The 22,282-nt window shown below is 42.7% G+C and overlaps 1 protein-coding gene and 1 long non-coding RNA gene across 3 annotated transcripts in view; one reads left to right on the top strand and one right to left on the bottom strand.

Annotated features, from left to right (window-relative positions):
- LOC125740118 (uncharacterized) overlaps window positions 1-22,282 on the bottom strand; it is a 353,638-nt gene that overhangs the window by 237,226 nt on the left and 94,130 nt on the right. For both annotated transcript variants that reach the window (XR_007397449.1, XR_007397448.1), the window contains exon 2: window positions 13,110-13,183. This is a non-coding gene — a long non-coding RNA (uncharacterized LOC125740118). The remainder of the gene's footprint in view (window positions 1-13,109; window positions 13,184-22,282) is intronic.
- LOC125740114 (NACHT, LRR and PYD domains-containing protein 12-like) overlaps window positions 1-22,282 on the top strand; it is a 341,935-nt gene that overhangs the window by 243,865 nt on the left and 75,788 nt on the right. The window contains exon 16 of the mRNA XM_049010930.1: window positions 483-529. Coding sequence (XP_048866887.1) covers window positions 483-529 — 47 coding nt within the window. The remainder of the gene's footprint in view (window positions 1-482; window positions 530-22,282) is intronic.

Here is a 22,282-nt window from a genome sequence, read left to right as displayed (position 1 = left end):
CCCCGTGCTGTTGCGCACCTAAAACGTTGTTTGCAGGAATAATGGGACAAACTAACACCTGCAACACTTAGTTACTTGATTTCTTCAATGCCTGAACGTCTTTTAAGTGTTGTTAAAAGACAGGGGAACTGTACAAAGTGGTAAATGCTGTACTGTCCCAACTTTGTTTGGAATGTGTTGCAAGCCATGTGTGTGGAGTTTGCATGTTCTCCCCAGGTCGTCGTGGGGTTTCCTCCCGGTACTCCGGTTTCCCCCCACAGTCCAAAAACATGCTGAGGCTGGTTGGAGTTGCTAAATTGCTCATAGGTGTGCATGTGAGAGTGAATGGTGTGTGAGTGTGCCCTGCAATGGGCTGGCCCCCCATCCTGAGTTGTTCCCTGCCTTGTGCCCATTGCTTCCGGGATAGGCTCCGGACCCCCCGCGACCCAGTAGGATAAATGGTTTGGAAATAAGCGGTTTTGGTCATGCTGCTTCTGCTATAGTGTGGACCACAGTGGAGAGTGCAGGACCAGACCAGGGATCCAGAAATGTAAGTTTGTCTGCATGTTTTTATTCTTAATACCATTATTACTCTATGTCCCGCAGATTATATGATAACTTCATGATAGCATTCACACAATTATTGTGATGTGTGTGTGTGTGTTTAAAAAATGGCTAGTTGGGGTTTTTTAAATAGAAATGGTGAGGTCAAACCCCTCACACCTTTAGGGGTCACACCTTTAGGGGTTTAAAGATTACTACTTTCTTAAATAACAATGAGAGGCTGGGAACTAGAAATACATTCAATCTGTCACGACGTCCAGAACAGAGAGACCGGGATGCAGATATGCAAGCCGCTAAGCGCTTTATTTGGATAAACCAAACAGAGGCACTGAAAGGGACAGGCAAGAGGCAAGGTGGAAAGACAGGCAGGGAGGTCGTAAGCCGGGGGGTCAGTCCTACAAGGAAGCTCAAGACAGGAACACACGAGGGTTCGGGAACAGGACGAGCAGGAGCAGGCAGGGAGGACGGGTCAGGAACCGGGAAGGGTCTGGAACAGGAGAGAGAGAGGGGTAAGGAGAAGACACGAGGTAAACAGGCAGGGTTGGGTATCAGGGAGAGACAATCGACAAGAAAGTGCTTGGTATGGCTTCTATACATCAGCGCAATACTTCGCAGTGTTCTGGTGCCTTCTGGCTGGTTTTATCCCTGGGCTCATTACCCGTAACGAGCCGCAGCTCGTGGTGTCCGCCCGTGTGGGCGTGACAAAATCTTTTTGAGATTTGTTATTTTTGTCCTAAGTCAGCACCTATAATCTTCCCCAAACTGGCTGTGACACCGAACGTCTCCTCAGTCTGCGCGAGTGATGGGAATTTCGGCTCTTTTTAGTGAGTCGGATCATTTGGCTCAGCTCACCAAGTAGAGTCGGCTCTTCCGGCTCCCAAATGATTCTTCATTTTATTACTTCTGCATCAGTCAGATTCAGCTCTGTTTTGACCCATGACTGATATGTGTACTAAACCTTATTATTTCCTTAATACCATAATTTTACATTATATTTGGTATAAAGACTACATGTAAAAACATCAAACACTACTACAGCTGTATTGAACATTTTAAACAGTAAGTGGAAAATCTGTTTTTGTCTTTGATCTATGAATAACAATCATCCCAGAGGTGTGAGGCAACAGTGCTAACCACTGCACCACCATGCCGCCCCTGAATAACAATCAAATAACATAAATAACAAATAATGAAAAATATAAATTGAAAAATTGTTAAACAGCAGCATCCATCAGTTTTTGTTATATCTATCCACTATAACAATCGTCAGCTTTCTAACAGTGTAACATTTTAACATTTCCTTTGGCGCAGAAAGGCTAAGTGCCTCAGCTTAGACGGGCTGATCCGCCTTCTGGCAGTAGCAGGCACGCTAGCCTGTCTTTTTCCTTCCATCTGAACTGTTGGATGCGCAGTTCCTAAGTGTCTGTGAAGGTTGTTTATGGATCCTGCTCGAAATGACAGATTCATCTTGCAAACTGTGCATTCCGCCTTTGAGTTATCATAGATATTAAAATGTATCAAAATGTCACTTCGTTTCCAACTGTCACTCATCTTGCCTACTATTCACGCACCACATTCCCTCTCTTTCTCTCTTCCTCTCCCTCCCCCCGTTTAACCTGATGGTATGAACCTTGTCTAACTCGTCACGTGATCGGTCGCGCGGCTCTCACGCCAGTAACACAAACTTCAGTCACAGTCAGAGCACCATGGAGCGCTGAGCCGTGGAGGTGTTTTGCTTTATAAAAATTTCTCAGTCCGGATCTGGATCTTTTAAATGGTTTGTTTGCAACCGACACATCACTAGTCAGCACTGAACGATGCTGGAGGGAGGTATGTGTCCCAATTGGTTTGAAAGAATTCTTATGTCCTGGGTATTACGTTAAACTGCATCCGGCCCTGCAAGTGGTCCTAGACTATTTATCTTCTGATAGTGATTCTTTAGTTCAGTAAAACCCTTTTTGCTTCAATCCTCCCCTGCTCCCTCCTCCTATGTTTCCTCAGATACAACAGCATGTCCATAGGATGACCCTGTTACTAAGAAAAACAAAGAAATCCTTCAAAAACAATGTATTATGACAGCATACAGGAATAGCTTTTAAATATTTTATCTGAAATATTTCTTTGTCCAGAGAACATCCATAGGAAATCTGTCATGTCTTAAAACATGACTGGTTCAAATCCCATGAATGCCTGGAGTGATTCTACTCCATTAGGCCTCCAATTTACAGGGGAAAAACTTTGGGGCTGGTGACAGGACTGGCACTCCAGCCACCAGAAAAAAATGCACACTGGTCCATTTGGACTAGTGTGGTGCTGAGGTATCACCTGCCACATGTCTGCACTCAGGTTCCCATCCAGTGGTTTGTCGTGTGGTGGGTGTGGCAGCGCGCTGTAATCAGTGCATGCTCCTTACCTCTATGCATTGTACCATTATACTGCTGGTTTACTCCAGGTCCTCATGGTGCATTGTGGGTATTATAAGTTAGACAGACTATACACTGTACCATTACATGGCTGGCAGTGTAGGTGCTTTGTTTACTCCAGGTACTCATGGTGCATTGTGGGTATTATAAGTTAGATAGACTATGCACTGTACCATTACATGGCTGGCAGTGTAGATGCTTTGTTTACTCCAAGTACTCATGGTGCATTGTGGGTATTATAAGTTAGATAGACTATGCACTGTACCATTACATGGCTGGCAGTGTAGATGCTTTGTTTACTCCAGGTACTCATGGTGCATTGTGGGTATTATACGTTAGATAGACTATGCACTGTACCATTACATGGCTGGCAGTGTAGATGCTTTGTTTACACCAGCAACAGCTACTTGTGGTACATTGTGGGTATGATGAGTTAGATAGACCATGTACTGTATGTATTTTAAGCTTATGGGACCCTGGGCATACAGTACATATGAAGTTGGACGTTGTGCGGAAGGATGTTAACTGATGCATAAATGTATATAGTTATTAATACTATTATAAGCTGGGTATTACAGTGTTATGTGTATTTTTTTCCCTTTGCATAGCAATGTACTAAGTTTTGTCTAAATTTGACATGATTTTTTTTTGTCCATTTCAAGAAAACAAGTCATTTTTTAAATATTTGCGCAAAGCAAGCATTTATAAAAATCTGCTATCTGTGTATTCAGATTCAGCTCCTCCATATTTTTATACAGCTGAATTTTGATTGATGTGCACACATACTTCCTATTCTTTTACAGTCACTGGTGCCCGGAATGTCCAGTCATAGTACAAAGGGTAGGGAATGGCATAATAAGGGAGGGGCCAATACACACTCCTTGCATTTTAGATTACCTATATATGTGGATATTTATTAATTATACAATTTCCATATAATGTGCTGTAGGGCAATCTATACTGTAAATGGGTTAATAACTGTAAGACAAAATAAGATAAACATCTAGTAAACTGTGCTTAGAGCACTGAACTGTCTATGACAGTGCACACATCTCAGATCTGCTACTCATATACTGTAAATCTATATTTTGTACATTAAGCACAGTCCACTGTTCACTGCTCTTTGAATGACATGTCGAAAGAATCTGTGTAAAGCAGCCGTAGGGCGGCGACAAATGTGAAGTGAATCGTGAGTAAGATCGTGTGATAATGATGTATGTGTGTTATTAAGTGGCACTGCATTACTGCGTTTTATAAGTACAAGTATAACGTATAATGTGCGTCATGATAGAATTAGGTGGCGGCGGGAGCTTGTCCCCTTTCTCTTATTCTTACTTCTTATTAAGTGACATGGATAATGTCCCCAAAAATCCTACGCCGTGTCACTGAGTCCGTGACCATTTATGCTTAGACCGCTTCCGCGTTTGATACGCAGCATTCACCGTTTGTAAATGAAAGTGAAAGTATTTTAATGCTGGACTCTCCATTTTGTCAAAAAACACGGATAAGATTCTGCATTGCAAGGTAAGGTTTTAGTCAACAGATGCAATTTATAATAAAATAAGCAAGTATTTGCGCCAGTAATTTAATGCTGCAGATGTTGTATTGGAGATTATTTAGAGCGGGTACTATATACTGTTTCTCAAAGCAGTCATGGGAGACCCCAGACATATATGTGTGTGTGTTTGTGATGTATAGGCCTGTATATACACACACACTGCTATATATAGCGGTCGCATCCATTGCATCAAGTAGATACAAGATTTTATGCATGTATGTTACTATACCGGCGTAAAGTTAATTTAATATTCAACATTCATTTGACCGTCAAAATGCAAACCTATTATGCGTCTCAACCACTTCAGTGAATTCTATCAAACCACCTGTTCAGCATCGAGAATTACGTTCTTCATGTGTCACAAGGCTTGTTTTTGAAATACTCCTCTTGAAAAGTTCTTTTGCAACTAAAAATGACGTATACATGCACATAGCATGCACAAATACAGGTAAGGTTACACACAACAGTCCGGGATACAGCACGACTATTTACGCAGACAAGGTTCTATTTACAAATCGAGTAGTAAAGCAAGGAGGATAGAGCTCTGACGTATTTTGCATGAGAATCAATGACGGATTACCGTTTTGTAAGGACTGCTTTTAATCTAATTTGTATGTTTTTAGCATGGTTCAAATATGAGAAATGTTCCGTTTGCAATAAGTGTAAAGCATTTAACACAATGCATCTCTAATGTAACAGTGCAGTCAGGTGTATTGAAAAATATTACCAATAGTTTTATTTAATATGTGTAAAAATGTTTCATATTTATTTACTGACAGGAATCTGTGAGATGTTTGTAAAATGTATATATCAATACAAAAATAAACTGAAAAATTGCAAAAAAAATCCAGCATACTGTACAACTGATTTATTCATGAATAATTCTATATCATCTGATTCAAATACAGAGGCGCAAGGTACGCTCTAAGTGGGGGCCAGACTGCTTTCTTATCATGATGGAAGCTATCAGAAATTTTGTGCCATGGGTGATGGAACTGTATGGATTGTAGCATATATTACATGATGCATTAGCATAATAGCTTTATTTGCATGTATATGTAATTTTTAGTCATAATGAAACTGTTCAAGAGGAATATTTCAAAGACACACCTTGTGACACATAAAGAACGTGATTCTCGATGCTGCATAGGTCGTTTTACATAATTCACTGAAATGGTTGTAGCGCATAATAAGTTTGCCTTTTGACTGTCAAATGAATGTTGAATATTGAACTAACTTAATTTACGCCGGTTGTTACTATTTACCCTTCGTGTTCATAGAGGCCCCATCAGGAGTCATCTGGTCTGGATCGGCACAAAAATGGAGGGAGCTGCTTCTGAAATGACCCCCCCTGTGGAGTGTAAAACAAAGAGACCTGAGAGGTAAGACAGAACCCGTGTGTTTGTACTGCTTTACACACGGTCATAAAAAATAAACGTTCCAGCATTTTCGAAAGAGAGAGTAATCAGTCTTAACTTAATTCACATCCTCGAGACTTAACTGATATCGGTCCGTGGGTTAGATGATCATTTAATGCTTATCGTTTAATAAATTTATGAAATTTCATTTCTTTCAAGAACCTACATTTAATTGTACTTCCTGGACCCCATCCTCTGGTGCCACCTAGCGCTGATTATTCAATTTTTCACATCTCATTTTCTGAATATGCTAAAATAAAGTTTATATTTTTGGTCTCCGCATCTCCATGTTTAGAATGTTATCAGTATTCAGTAGCAGTCTAGTAGCCAGTCTGCATTTTTTTTTATTGGTAACGGTGAAATTTATTGTAGGGATCCCCATTTAAGGCTAAATTTATATAATATCAAACAACAACGAAGTCTAGCAACTGAGGCTGTAACAGTGATACTAAACCTTTCATATTGGGATCTTCATTAAAGGTGAGACACTTTATTTCACATTTAAGCTATAGGTAAACAAGTCTGTTTGCATCAAGAGCTTCATTGCATATCAAAGTACATGAAGGTAGAGCAGAAAGTTAAACAATTGATGATTTAATATGATGCTATCCATAGTATATGGATTATGTAATGAGAATCTTTCCTCTGGCTGTCCACAGTGACCTGATGGAGAGAGCAGGCTCACCTGTACCCAGCTGTGTTTCCATGAAGAGTGACAGGTCAATGGGGAAACCAATCGACTTCAGAGAGGGACATTTTCCTACAGATCAAAGGTAAATATACATTTAAACATTGTTTAAAACACACATAATGTGAAATGTCTTACAAGGAAACACAAGCTACGAGGTAAAAAAAACTGCACCATGAATGCATAATTTTTAAGTTTTGCGAATCCCATTGTCTTTGAAAGAAGTTTTGTCTGTCTTCTGTATAAATCACGTCTGAGGTAAAAGGATGAGGATCACTGTAAAGACTGACTTCTTGCGAGCTGGAATTAAAAGATAGATTGAAAAGTGCATTTTAAATGTCAATCCTCAGCATGCAGAGCAGATGCTACTGCTCTATATTGATTAAGCATGACTGGACAATAGATTGTCTTCTGGGACGGATGTTTCTGCTTTGATAATAAATAGATTCTCATGGGCTCTTTAGCTCTGTTCAGACTGAGGCTTCAGTTTGAACATCTTTAATGGAACAGAGCCTGTTACTAATTAGCTAGTTATCATGGGATCGGGGGATGGTGCAGGTGAGGAAAGGATGACGATCCACAGTGCGGCTCCAACATGACAGGGGTTTATTTATAACAACACAGACCAGAAAATAAGGGAACCATGAGGGGTCAAAAGGCCGTAACAACAAAACACAGGGAGATATTAGTAAAGAGCAGGGCAACCCAGGGAGCAGAACTAAGGGGAAAATAACTACACAGGAATCCAATACACACAGAAACAAAGCACAGGATCAACAGCATGTGACACAATGACCAACTGAGGGAACTGAGCACAGGCAGGAACTAAAATACACAGATCATGGGGACTAACAAAAGGCAGGTGTGAGGACTCAAAACAATCAACCAATCAGAGAGACGCTGGAAACAGGACACAGATGGAATAAACTAACTATTGACAAACAGAGAACTAAGGAAAACACTACACAGAAAGATGAACATGAAACAAAAGAACAATACAAAGTCGAACAGAATGCGAGGAATGCAACTAGAGACAGGGAAATTCAAATAGGGAATTAACCAAAACACTGGAGAACAGAAAACCTTTAAATACAAGATAACTGATAAGACTGGTCTGAGGAGAGCCTCAAATCCAGGAGCTGAGGGTTATAGATTACAAGTTGTATGTTCAACTCATTAAGCTATGCGGTAGTTTGGGGATTAAAGGAAAACACACTAGGAACCAAAGGCTAAAGACAAAAGGGGAAAACAGGCAAATTGGCCAGTGAGGCCTGCTGGCCAAAGAGGTAGAAGTGTCATAGAGTGCGAGGTCGGACAGTACGGACCCGGATACTAGTATATCAGGTTAAATCATTAGAAGATTAGGTGATTTTAAAGAGTTTTCTCCAAAGTCAATTTTTTTTCTGAACTGGTTCAGGATAAGTGTGATATTTATGTGGTAAGAACCGAAAATAAAATGATAAGAAAAGGATTTTGTCAATCAAAAATGTAAGTGGGACACAAAACTTAACCTGATATTAAAAGAAAAACAAAAACTAAATCTGTAGCTGACCAAAATAAAATAAAAATGAATAGAAACTGAAATTTGTGGTTTATATTTTATAACTTCTATTTTGAGTTTTAAAGCTTGTGTGTCATATTGTTTTATGAGATGATCCTCCTCTAAATAACTGATTCTAAATAACCCATTCCTCTGGGACCCCCCCAGTCAGTCCACATTTTTGCTCCCTCCCAGCACACAGCCAATCATGAATACTGAATACCTGGTACAGGTGTGTTGGGAGCTGGGTGAGACCAGGACTATGTTAAGAAACACTGGTTTAGCTGGATAACTTCGTAACATTTGGAAGAGGGGAGAGTGACACATGAGTGATGTAATTGACATTAGTGAAAACACACATAATAATCGAGAAGATAAATGACTGGTTTATTTAAAAAGTGACAAAAATGACTTTGACTCTGATGAAACAATGGAGAGCTGGGTTGCTAATTATGAATGGTTTGGATTTTTTGTGCAGGCTAATGGCATTAAAGAGGAGCTGGGTGAGCCAATGTTCCTGAATGTGATAGAGGCTAAAACGTTCGTATTACTGAGAGATCTACTCCAACCAGCTGAATAAAGCAACTAGTAATAGCAGAGGGGTTCAGGCTTCACAAAAGGAGACAGGAAGAGGGAGAATCCATTAATCAATATGTGGCTGAGCTGAGAAAAGTGTCTGGACATTGAATTGAATGAATTTCTGTGTGATAGATTAGTGGGTGGGTTACGGAGTGAGACAATCCAACAGCACCTGCTTATAGAAGACCCCCCTCACCTTTAAAAAAAAGCCATAGAAAATGCTGTATGATACTGACTCAGAAGAGGAGCTACTGGTCAAAGTGCTGAGAGTAAAAGGCGGCACAGCAGCCTATGGTGTCACACCACTGGCGGAGGGACATCCAATCAAGATGGAGAATGACACTGCTGTCACGGTGTCATTCATTGCAGAGAAAATATTCAGGGAAAAGCTGAGTTACATTCTGCTAGACGTACAAATCTCATGATGAAGACCTACACCGGCGAGACTGTCCCCATGACCGGAAAGGCAGCGGTCCTGGGGGAACTGAACAGACAGAGGGCCAGACTTCCCAATTATGTGGCTAAAAGGGATTACCCAGCATTGATGGGCCGGCCATGGTTAGAGACCATTTGCCTGCACTGGATTAAAGTGAACAAAGTGTCAGTGGATGAGACGAGGTCTTCAGCAGTGCTGAGGCGACATGCAGTGGTGTTCAAGGATGAACCAAGAAGCATGAAGGGGTAGAAGGTCAAGCTGCAGGTGAAGCCTGGCACAACACCATGCTTCATGAAGGCCAGCATTGTCCCCTAGGCACTGAAACATAAAGTCAACACAGAGAAACAGAGACTGGTTGAGATTGGGGTTATTGTACCGGTACCACACAGCTGATGGACAACACCAGTTGTGCTGGATGATATAAAGGGATACCAGCCAGAAACTGAGGCAGATGTTTTGCAGCTTTGACCTGCCTGAGCAAATTGTCACTGACTATGGACCATGATAAGACAAGGAGCAGCCCAAGTTGGGGCACTAACCCATCACAGGACACCACTCACACCTACAGGCAACTTGATTTGGATTGTGGTGTAGAACTAGAGTACTCAGGGGAAACTCAACAATAACACATGGAGCCATGCTGGAGACTTGAACCCTGGACCTGGAAGTGTGAGACAACACTGCTAACCACTGCACCACCATACCACCTCATACACCCTACAATGAAATTTAAAATGTACTGCTGTTTTGTTATATTGCATTGATGCTTTTGTTCTGAAACATTGTAATAGTCCACATGCAACCACAGGCACATTCCCTTATCTCTTGATCAAAAGAGAAGCCTGGAAATGTCTTTACCTGTTGAGACTTATATCTACAGAAGGAACTGTGCATGAGAGCCAACAAGAACAAGTTAAATAACATGCCAAGTGACCTAAGGACAGGCAGTTCTCCATCAGAGACCCTGTCCTGTCATGAAACTACACTACAAAAGAGACGTGGACCCCTGCTACGATTCAAAGAAACGGGGCCTGTTAGTCATTGAGTAACTGGGAGCTACATGCCAAACCGTCTCTCCTGGCTGCTACCTGCCGTCTCTCTGTGCTGCCACTAGATGTCACTGCTTCTCTTATACTGTCATAAGAAAGCTGATGTCAGGAAGCCGCCCTAATGAAATAAGCTCAGAATGTGGATGGCAGTTACATCTGTTTAAATAAAAATATAATGGTTGGATATTTGTGTTTTATTCACAGGGACCGAGTGAATAGATGTAATCCACACCCACATAAAGGAGACTTATCATCCATCTTCAAGGTGCATTTATTACTAAAGAATATTTTCTTAAATTTTATCTAAATTGACATATATCTTCTACAGATGTACAATAAGTAGTTCATCCTGTCAATGAGATGATATTTACAACTAATGCTGCATTAAATTTTGGAGGTCGGAAGTCAGAGCTGGGAATGACGTCACACCCAAGTAATCCTCATTCCAGTACAGACAGTTGGAAAGCCATTTAGCAAAACCAGGGACCTGTTTCAAAAAGCAGGATTTCTTGCTTAGCCAGTAAACTTGTTGTAATTAATGTGCCTCAGTTTAAATGGCCTTCATCTTCATTCACTTATATTTAGCCCAGACTACCTTAAGTCTGACAAGTTATCCAGCTAAGCAAGAAATCCCGCTTTCTGAAACGGCCCCAGTTCTAGCCAGTCTAATTATAGTTAGCAATGCCAATTGATAACACATTATGCAGTGTTTTGCACATAAAAACACTGTAGTAAGATGATAGTGGTTGGACAGTACTTTGTGTACGACTTATTTAATGAACCACAAATGATAGATGACTGCTAATAAAAACTATAAAAAAACTACAAGGTTAACTTCTGTGGATAAAAGGTGCAGCCATTTTGAATTCTGAGGTCGAAGTTGTGTAGATTCCTCCGACTTCATGAGTTGGAATTCCAACTTCAGGGTTCCAGTTGAAATTTCCCACTAGGAAGACAAATGTCCAAGTTACAAGTTGAAATGGAATGCAGCATAATTCACAAATGAAGTTATAAACAAATACGGTGCCAGGAGTGATAATAATTATACTGTAACTGTTCATTTCAGTTACTGGAGGAAAAAGCTCAAATGTTTCTGAAGGATGAGCTGATGAAATTGAAAAGGTACCTGGATCAGAATGACCCAGAATGCTCTGAGTCTCAGCTGGAGGAGGACAATGACCTGGACAGTGATGGTCAGATGCAGAAGACCTGTGGTAGAGAGGGAGCTCTGAAGATCACACAGTACATCTTGAGGACCATGGAGCAAAATGATCTCGCTGACAAGCTGGAGAAGAGTAAGAGCTGTACCTCATTCAGTGTGTGTTTGATTTGCCACAGAGAAACAGTTTATGAAAAAATGAGCATTACATTTCAGTTTATCATTTATTTTAATTTGATTTAATTTGAGTTATATGAGTAAAAAAATATTTTGTGCATCTTTCTCATTTTATTTCAGGGCATCTTTTGCTGCAGTGTCAGCACAGAGTAAAATGTAACCTGAAGAAGAAATTTGAGTGTGTATTTGAAGGGAAAGCTAAGGAAGGACAGCCAACACTTCTCAAAGAGATTTACACAGAACTCTACATAACTGAAGGGGGAGCTGGAGGAGTCAATGATGAACATGAAGTGAGACAGATTGAAACAGTATCCAAGAAAAGGGCAATAGAAGATATTACAGTCAGGTGCAATTTTATATTTAAACTCTTAAATGGGCGTGAGACACCTATCAGAACTCTACTCACTAAAGGGGTCGCAGGTATCGGGAAAACAGTCTCTGTGCAGAAAGTTATTCTTGACTGGGCAGAAGGAAACGCAAACCAGGACATTCACTTCATATTTGCTCTTCCTTTCCGGGACCTGAATTTGATTAAGGATGAATACAGTCTGATTGATCTGCTTCACCACTTTGTCCCAGAACTGAAATCGCTTGAATCCACTGAGCTGTGGAGGTACAAAGTTTTGTTGATCTTTGATGGTCTGGATGAGTGTCGCCTTCCTCTAGATTTTCAGAACAATGAGAGCTGGTTTGATGTGACAAAGAAAACGTCACTGGATGTGCTGTTGACTAGCCTCATTAAGGGGCATCTGCTTCCATCCGCTCTCCTCTGGATAACCTCCCGGCCAGCAGCAGCCAATCAGATACCTCCTGAGTGTGTCCACCAGGTGACAGAGATACGAGGGTTCAGTGATGCCCAGAAGGATGAGTATTTCAGGAAGAGATTTAGTGATCAGAGCCTGGCTAGCAGGATTATCACACATGTGAAATCATCAAGGAGCCTCTTCATCATGTGCCACATACCTGTGTTCTGCTGGATTTCAGCCATAGTCCTTAAAAGGCTTTTTAGTGAGACTGAGAAGGGAGAAATTCCAAGGACTCTGACTGAAATGTACACACACTTCCTGATCTTTCAGACAAGTGTAAAAAATGACAAGTATATAGAAGAACATGAACTCAAGCTTAATAAATGCACTAAATCTGGAAAGAAATTACTTTTAAAACTTGGTAAACTGGCTTTTCATAACCTTGAGAAAGGCAATCTCATATTTTATAAGCAAGATCTGACAGAGAATGGCATTGATGTCACAGAAGCTGCAGTTTACTCTGGATTGTGCACAGAAGTCTTTAAAGAGGAGTATGGGTTGTACCAGGAGAAGGTGTACTGCTTTGTGCATCTGAGCATCCAGGAGTATCTCGCTGCTTTATACATGTTTCTGTCAAAATCATCAGCTGACCTGCTGAAGACTGCAGTGGATGAAGCATTAAAGAGCAAGAATGGACACTTGGACCTCTACCTCCGCTTCCTCCTTGGCCTCTCAACAGACTCCAGTAAGAGTCTGTTAAAAAGGCTACTGGGCAAGACAAGACCCAGCTCACATAACATTAAGGAAATAGGCCAGTACATCAAGGAGAAAATACAGGAGAATTTATCTGCAGAAAGGACCATCAACCTGTTCCACTGTCTGAATGAACTGGGTGACAGTTCTCTAACAGAGGAAATACAAAGATACCTGAGTTCAGGAAGCCTTTCAGCAGCAGACCTCTCACCTGCACAGTGGTCAGCTCTGGCCTTTGTGTTACTGATGTCAGATAAGGAGCTGGATGTGTTTGATCTGAAGAAATACATCAGATCAGATGAAGGTCTTCAGAGGCTGCTGCCTGTGATCAAGAAATCTAGGACAGCTCTGTAAGTGATCTTACATACGTTTGTTGCTAAAGAAGTACAGATGTTATTCGTGATACTGCTTTTATATCTTATCAGAACAATTAGAGTGTATTTAAATAGACACCCCGAAATTCTTTTTCATTCTGGATACTGCAGGATATGTATATATTTTTTAACATTCTCGTGTGGTTCAGTGGGTTTGGACTCTGTGCCTGTGGTCAGAAGGTGACCGGTTTAAATACCTGGCCAGCAGAGTGATGCTGGTTTTGGGCCCTTGAGCAAGGCCCTTACCCCCCAGCTTCAGGGGGCTGGATGCTGGCCAACACTGCACTCCGACCTGTATGTGTGTGTCAGAAAGAGCAAGATCAGAGAGGCGACAGCACTATTTTACCAGGGGGATGAATAAAGCATCACTATTTCATCCCTGTCTGACTGGATTGATAATTGTCTGATTAGTGTTTTGGAAATTTAACAGGTTCTCAGTTACGGCAACACAGAAAATAAGGATTTCAGTCATGGTGTCAGCAATTCAACGTCATATGAAAAATTTAATTAAAAAAACTTAAGCTCTTCTTGACATCGTTCAAATCCCACATAAACATACACACACACACACATATCCCAGGCAGGAACTGAACCCAAAACCCTAGAACCCCTGGGTTGGCTGTATCGCTGATCACTGAGCCCCAGCGCTGCTCTGAGCTTTATAAAAATACTTATGCATATATTAGAGAGTCTCAGGGTAACTCACCCTGTAAGGTCATTAAACAGCAGGTTCGTCTTGGCTGGGGAGTGACAAGTAAAAACTATTTGTGTTTCTGACTAGGACATGGAAACAACAAAATTACTGATATATTTAAATGTTGCAGTTAATGAATGGATTTTAGAGCATGTTCACTCTCATGCCCTAAGTCTCACTCTCAACTGACTCTGTAAGACAATACAGAACAGGATTTGGGAATATATGACATGAAATGTATAGCAAATAGCGAAAATACACAGTAACCTCACAGGAGAAGCTGTATTGCATCATCTGTACACATTGATCCAGACCAGATCCACTAAACTTTTCATGGTATTTGTGCTTTGAATTTAAAAATTTTGCATACCCTGGAAACATGAGGAACATCAGAGGATTGTCTAGTTCCTTTTGAAGCATGATATATTTGATATATTATATACCTGTGTGTGGTGTATATATATTTATCTTAACACGTTTCCTTTTCCAGACTGGACAGCTGTAGACTCACAGAGACATGCTGTGAAGTGTTGGCTTCAGCTCTCAGATCAAACTCCTCTCAGCTGAGAGAGCTGGACCTGAGTGACAATGACCTGCAGGATTCAGGGGTGAAGCTGCTCTCTGCTGGACTGGGGGGTTCACACTCTACACTGGAGATGCTGAGGTCAGTTGTTGCACACTTGGATAAAATGGATTACTTCCAGGCATGCGTTGGGTTCTTTTTAATAATAATGTGATTTCTTTCACTTCAACGGAAACAAGCACTGTGTTATAAGCACACAAAAACAAACAAAAACCGTTTGTTAATCAGTATTCTCTGCGGCGATTCTTTTTCTTCAGTCCTCTGCCTACACCAGCACACTCTTCGCCCGCCGCTTTTCGGACCCCTCCTTAGCTGCCCGACGTGCCTGCGTGTGCTCCTTACTGTTTCTCTGCCTGACCGAATTACACCACACTTGTCTCCGTCCTAAACCCATTAGCCACACAGTACCTTACAATATTGCAATAGGATGAACAATGCAATTAACACTACAAAATAACAACATTGAATACCATACTTAACATACAGGAAAATAATAATGGCTCCACACTCTCCCCCCCAAAATTTAATGTCGACCAGACATTACAGTGTCCTCAGAGTACCCATGTCTTCAACAGGTGAGTTATAGAGGTAAGTTAGCAAGGAGTCAGTCCTTCAAGATACAGTCTGTAAGCAACAGTTTGCATGCGACATATATCTCCTTCTTCATGTCACATATCAGCAACAGATAACACTGGCCAAATGATATCTGAAATACCTTCTCGCAACTCATGCGGTATCTTGGACTGACAGGTTTGACCTATACACAACCTAATTTTTTCCATTACCCAGACTCACATATACTACATGCTTCACATCTAACCCAGTATCCCTATGTGTCTATTGTCTGAGTTTGTTTTGATACTCCACGACTCATGAACCAACCTACTCTACCGTGTGGACTTCCCCCATGATTGTTCTCCTATGCCGTTTCAAACTGTTCTTATCTTTTATAACCATAACTAATACCTAAACTGTCCCTTGTGGAAGGAAGCTGTGATCTGTCATCTCTCTCCTCTGCTTCATCCAACGACGACCCCCTCTCACAGTTATCCTCTTCAGCTTCCTCTGGTATTACCTCTGTCTCAGCCTCAATCATTTCTTCATCACTCTTTTCCAAACGCTCATTCATCTTGCCACCTTGATCCAGTTCTTTAAAAGCTGCTTGTGGCTGAAATTCCTCTGCGTCCACATTCAGCTGGTTCCTACTCTGGTTGAATGGATGTACTGGACGTGTGCTGATGGCTCTCCAATGACTCTCATCCTCCGAACTACTCTCAAGTTCCCTCTCCTTTTGTTTTACCTGTCTGTTCCTTCTTTCCCCAGTCTTTGATTGTCCTTTTTCCCTTTCCTTACTCCCTTGTTTCTCGTCTTCCACAGGCAAGAAATCACAGGGCAGTAACATATTCCTGTGCAACACCCTTGTCCCTCCCGGACTTCTTTCAGGATGTACTACATATACAGGACTGTCCTTGTGTTTCCTTCCAGCTACAATGTGAACTTGGTCCTCCCAGTAAGATCGCAGTTTTCCAGGTCCACCCCTCTCTCTGAAGTTCCGTACTAATACTCTACACCCTGGCTGTAAATCTGCTCCATAAGTCTTCCGGTCATAATGCTTCTTTGCTCTCCTTTGTTCTTTCTGAACAGTCTTAGATGCTAACTGATATGCTTCTTGCATCCGTCTCCTCCATTTGTTGGCATAGTCAGTGTGGGAGGTGCTTTGGTCACTTGGCTTTAGACCAAACATAATGTCCACCGGTAGTCGAGGGCTCCTACCATAGAGAAGGTAGTACGGTGCATACCCCGTTGCTTCGCTGCGCGTACAGTTATATGCATGAACAACTTTGGCTAAGGAGCTCTTCCAATCCGTCTTGGCTTCGTCTGCCAGATTCCTCAGCATTGCAAGGAGCGTCCTATTAAACCTCTCCACCTGACCATTTCCTGAAGGGTGGTACGGTGTTGTCCGTGAACCTTGGATATTACAGTACTCCTCCAGCTTGGAAAACAGTCTGTTCTCGAACTCTCTGCCTTGATCATGGTGTAACTTTGTCGGAAACCCAAACTTCAACGCAAAGTCCCCAAAAATCTTTTCAGCTGCTGTTTTTGCTGACTTGTTAGTACATGCATACGCCTGAGCAAAGCGTGTAAAGTGGTCAATCACAACAAGAATGTACTCATATCCTCCTTTACAACTTTCTAGGTGTAGGTAATCAATTGAAACCATCTCAAAAGGATACGTAGTTATTATATTTACCAGTGGTGCTCTAGTTGGCTTGTTCGGACGCTTCCGTTTCAGACAACTGCAGGCCTTGGTCACATAATGATCTACATCCTTTTGCATGTGAGGCCAATAGAACCGGTCGCAGATTAAACTCAGTGTCCTTTCCACTCCCAGGGGCCCCATCTTCTCATGCAGCTCTCTATAAATCAACTGGTGGAATGTCGCAGGTAACACCAACTGCTCTCGGGTTCCTGACTTCCTATACAGAATACCCTGTTCGTTGATATACAATCTCTTTCTCTCTTTTACCAGAGCAGAGATGTCATCGTGTCGATCTCTTCTCCTCCACCGAGGCCACTGTCCTGCCATCACATACTCTGGAACCTTTCCAATCACTGGGTCGTCTTTCTGTGCTTCCTTCAGGTTCTCTATCGGGATCTCTGCCACTGAACCTGTTAGTCTTTCATGCTCCTCTTCTGCACACGTTGCATTGATGGTGACCGGACACATCCAAGGTTCCCGCTCATGAGACTCCATTTGGCGTGCCTGGGCGACAGATGTTATTACCTCTGGCTCCATCTCCTGGGAACATGAGCGAATGTACTGTTCCATGTCTAGTGGCATTCGTGATAAGCCATCGGCATCTCCATTAGCTCTGCCAGGCCGATACTTAATTGAAAAGTTCAAATCTGCTAACTCCGCAATCCACCTGTGTGTTGTGGCATTCAACTTCGCTGTGGTCAGGACGTAGGTTAATGGATTATTGTCTGTGTAGACGACAAACGAGGGTGCATAGTACAGGTACTCCCTAAATCTTTCGCAAATCGCCCACTTCATTGCCAGGAACTCCAATTTCCCTGAATGAAGGTGGTAATTGCCTTCTGGAGCAGTAAGTGTCCTTGAACCATAACCTATGACCACCAACTTGCCTTGCTGTCTCTGGTACAGTACTGCACCAAGTCCTTCCTGAGAAGCGTCACAATGCAGTACAAATGGCTTTTCAAAGTCAGGATAACCTAAGAGTGGCGGACTTATCAGACGGTCTATCAGCCGACAGAGCACTTTCTGATGTTATTCCATCCACATGATCGGCTGGCTTGAGGAAAGCTGCTCCGACTTCCTGCCATTTCCTTTTCCCTTACTCATACCTGGTCGTTTTGTTTTGTTTCCTGAATTCTTCTCCATACATAACAAGCTGTATAGTGGCTTGGCAATCCGTGAGAAGTTTGGAATATACAAGCGGTAGTACGACAGGAATCCCAACATTTTCCTCACGTCTCCAACTGTCCTAGGGGTATGATCTTTGAGTGCTTGTACTGGTGCTATCTCAGCTGAATCCATACAATAACCCTCTTTGGACACAATCTTCCCTAGAAACTTTACCTTATCTTTAAATACTTCACATTTCCTGGCAGTCAACTTTACTCCATGAGCTTGGTAACGACGCAACACTTCCCTCAGGTCACGTAGATGGTCATCAAAGGATTTGCTGTGGACTAAGTTGTCATCCAGGTACGGTTGGCATGTTTCGTCTCTTAATCCCGCCAGGCACTCCTCCATGCTGCGCTGGAACTCCGCTGGGGCCAAGGACAAACCAAAAGGAATCTTTACCCACTCGTATAGCCCCCACGGTGTTATAAAAGCAGTAAGTGGTCGGCTATTTTCCTCAAGGAAACCCTGATGATATGCTTTCCCTTGGTCCAGCACAGAGAACCAGGAACTTCCACTTAAACTATTTAACATGTCTTGGACTCGAGGGATAGGGTGTCGGTCGGGAATGGATTTCCGGTTTAGTTCCCGATAGTCCACACAAAGACGTAAACTCCCATCCTTCTTTCGCACATAGACAATTGGGGATGAATATGGAGATCGGGACTTCCGTATCCATCCTCTATTCAGTAGGTCCTCTAAGTACTCTTTCACCTCCTTGTGGAGTGGTTTGGGTACCGAGGTATATGTGCGTCTTACCGGGGTCATGTCATGCAACCTGATTTTCACCTGTAGAGATGGAATACACCCCACGTCGCTGTCGTCTTTTGAGAATGCCGCACACTCTTCCCGTAACATTTGCCTCACCTTCGTCTTCTGATCTAAGGTTAGGTGGTCAACTACGACAGGCGGGTCCCATCGCTCATCTCTGCCCATTCTCAATGGTGCCTGATCTTCTCTCAACCCTTCCGGAGCTCTTGATGTGCTAGCTGACTGGTCACCAGCACTGATGGTCTCTACTGCATTTCCACTACCATCAACTGGTCTTACATCTACTGGGTATACTGACTTAATTTGTTGTAACTGTCCCAATACTGTACGAGGAGCAAGAGTGATGTCGCGGCTACTATTATTCGTGACAGGAATAGCTACCCTAGACCAGTTTCCTCTCTGCAAACAGATGACTGTCTCAGCGATGTTCACCCCCTCTGGCCACACTGGGATCTCTTCTGGTTCAAACAGGACTTCCTGCTTTGTATAAAGGGGACCTGTTCTCACCGTACACTTCACCTCTCTGGTCTGGCCTGCTGGAACCCTTGCCACCAATCTCGCTACTCTCACTACACCTTCCTTATCATTCTGGTCGCAGCTCTGTACAAGGTGAATCAACGCCTCCGCTTTATTACAGTCAATGGAAAATGCTTCTCTTACTGTAGCAGGAGTGATCTCTGGATACTGCTTCATTCCACCTTTCACCAGATGCTCAATCACATTGTAACCGATGATGGGTGGCTCTGCTACTCCTGGCTCATTGGAAACCAGCACTGGTACCAGCAGTTCTGGCTGTGGGTCCTGACTTGACCTTAGCCTGAATTTCAGTTCAATCCAGCCTGCAAAGGGGATGGGTGTTTGGTTTGCTGCTTTAGCTACCAGGGTCTCATTCTCTCCCAGAAGTTCTTCCATGTTCCTCACCCTGAAGTGTGGCAAACAGGACCTCCTCCATTTCTCATTAATAATCGTAACCTGCGACCCTGTGTCCCACAATGCCTGTGTTGCAATTCCCTCCAGGAAACAATCCACCATACACTTCCTGCCAATAAGGGTCTTTAGTTTTGCTTGGCCACGAAGCGAGACTGACATACGTGGCACCCACCGTCTCTTTAGTTCTGTGACTTCTCTCTCCTTCTGCTTCGAGCTGCCGAATCCGGTCACAAAGGAGTGTTTTTACCTTGTCCTCTGGGTCAGCTGGGCTTGGAGCAAATGACTTTGGAGATGCGATCATGTGAGTTGTCAACCTCATGTCCTTAGGTCCCGCTGCCATCCCTCGTGTTCCTCTACAGCCTTTGGAGAAATGCCCTGACTGTCCACACTTAAAGCAGTGCTCACACAGGTCACCTGCTCCCTGCTCCCGACACCCTTTACATCCCCTTCGGGGACTCCTCCTTTCTTGGGGTGCCTGCCCCTGAGAGTTGGTTATATTTTTCCTGATTTCTGCCATTTCCTCCCGTAGGAGTCTGACTGCTTCGTACAACTCTGAGTCTCGGGGACTGGCTACCACGGCTGGTTTATGGTTTTTCAGTTTCACTACTTCAGCTAACTGTTCATGGACCACCACCCTGGTATCTGCTACACTGTGACCCTGTTGACTGGTCTGCATTTCTGTCTGTAGTTCATTCACTTTCGGTGTTTTACAGCTAATGGTCTTCTTTTGTTTAGAATGTCTTTCTAATTCAATACTAGCTGCTTCAATCATTCTGTCGATGAGTATTTCATCCGTCACCCTCTGATCATCGAGGTATGGCTTAAGCTGGAACTTGATATGGTCACTTAACAGTCCGGTACTCAACGACTGCAGGAACTTCTTCTGGATTAGCTCAGGACTGTACTGTTCCTCTGACTCTAGTTCTCTAGAAGCAAGTAGCAGCCTTTCCTTTAACTCGATCGCTCTAAACAGAAAGCTTTGGGGAGACTCACGACTGTCTTGTGTTACGTTCACCAGTTTGTGATAAAGATCTGTAGAGCTGTCTTCTTTAAAATGCCCCTTTAAGATGGCTTTTAACTGGGAAAGGGTCAGGTCACGTTTTATCTCAAGCATATCACGAATACTCAGCCCAGGGGTAATGGCCTTCACCACTGCTTCCACGATTTCTGCCTCACTGTGTCCCCTACTCAGGCCCCTGTCAATCTGATGCATGAGATTGGTATGTGATAGTCTGTCTTTCTGTCCCTTTTCCCCAATTTGACCACAGATCTTGAACTCTCTTCTAATTGTCACTTCCGGAAGTCGATTCATCGCTGTAGGTAATGCATTCGGCACAGCTGACACATTACTGGGAGATGTAAGATTGACCCTTTCATTCAGCTGCTTAATTTCGTCCTGCAGTGCTAGGCTACTTTGCTGGAGCTGTACACACTTTTCTGCTAAACTCATCTCGTCAGCTTTTGCCTGACTCCCCGGTACCATGCCTGGTATACCACCATTGCTATCAGCGTTGCCTGTATTTCCGGTTGTCTGATCCACCATTTTCAGTATCGCATTTAAATAATACTTTGCCGTTTCCGTCTCTTCCTCATCCATCACATTATCCACTGATTCTGTAATTAGTTTGATTAACGCTCGCCTTGTTCTGACATCTGCGCATGAGATTTTCACCGCCTCACCCACCTCTCTGAGCTGATCTTGTTGTAAGAGCCATAGTTTCTGAGCCACGATCTCTGCCAACTCTTCCAGATCCATCGTTGAGGTGTCCACGTTCTCGACGAAACCCCCGCACACTGTCTTCTCACAAGCACGACGTTACCAATCCCCGTACGGGCCACCAAATTTTGTTGCACACTTGGATAAAATGGATAACTTCCAGGCATGCGTCGGGTTCTTTTTAATAATAATGTGATTTCTTTCACTTCAACGGAAACAAGCACTGTGTTATAAGCACACAAAAACAAACAAAAACCGTTTGTTAATCAGTATTCTCTGCGGCGATTCTTTTTCTTCAGTCCTCTGCCTACGCCAGCACACTCTTCGCCCGCTGCTTTTCGGACCTCTCCTTAGCTGCCCGACGTGCCTGCGTGTGCTCCTTACTGTTTCTCTGCCTGACCGAATTACACCACACTTGTCTCCGTCCTAAACCCATTAGCCACACAGTACCTTACAATATTGCAATAGGATGAACAATGCAATTAACACTACAAAATAACAACATTGAATACCATACTTAACATACAGGAAAATAATAATAGCTCCACACAGTATTACTGGGTATTCCACACTGTAATACGTAATTATTGAAATCTTTATTGGAGTCACATTTACTTAAAAGTAATACTCAAACTGGTGAGGTGATCTTATGTATCGAAGTGACTTTGTCTGTCTCTCTGCAGGCTGTCATTCTGTAGAGTCACAGAAGAAGGCTGT

Source organism: Brienomyrus brachyistius, chromosome 4 (genome assembly GCF_023856365.1).
Source record: "Brienomyrus brachyistius isolate T26 chromosome 4, BBRACH_0.4, whole genome shotgun sequence".
Classification (NCBI taxonomy): Eukaryota; Metazoa; Chordata; class Actinopteri; order Osteoglossiformes; family Mormyridae; genus Brienomyrus; species Brienomyrus brachyistius.
Note: the sequence above shows the minus strand (reverse complement) of the source record. Positions and strands in the feature narration are given on the sequence as shown.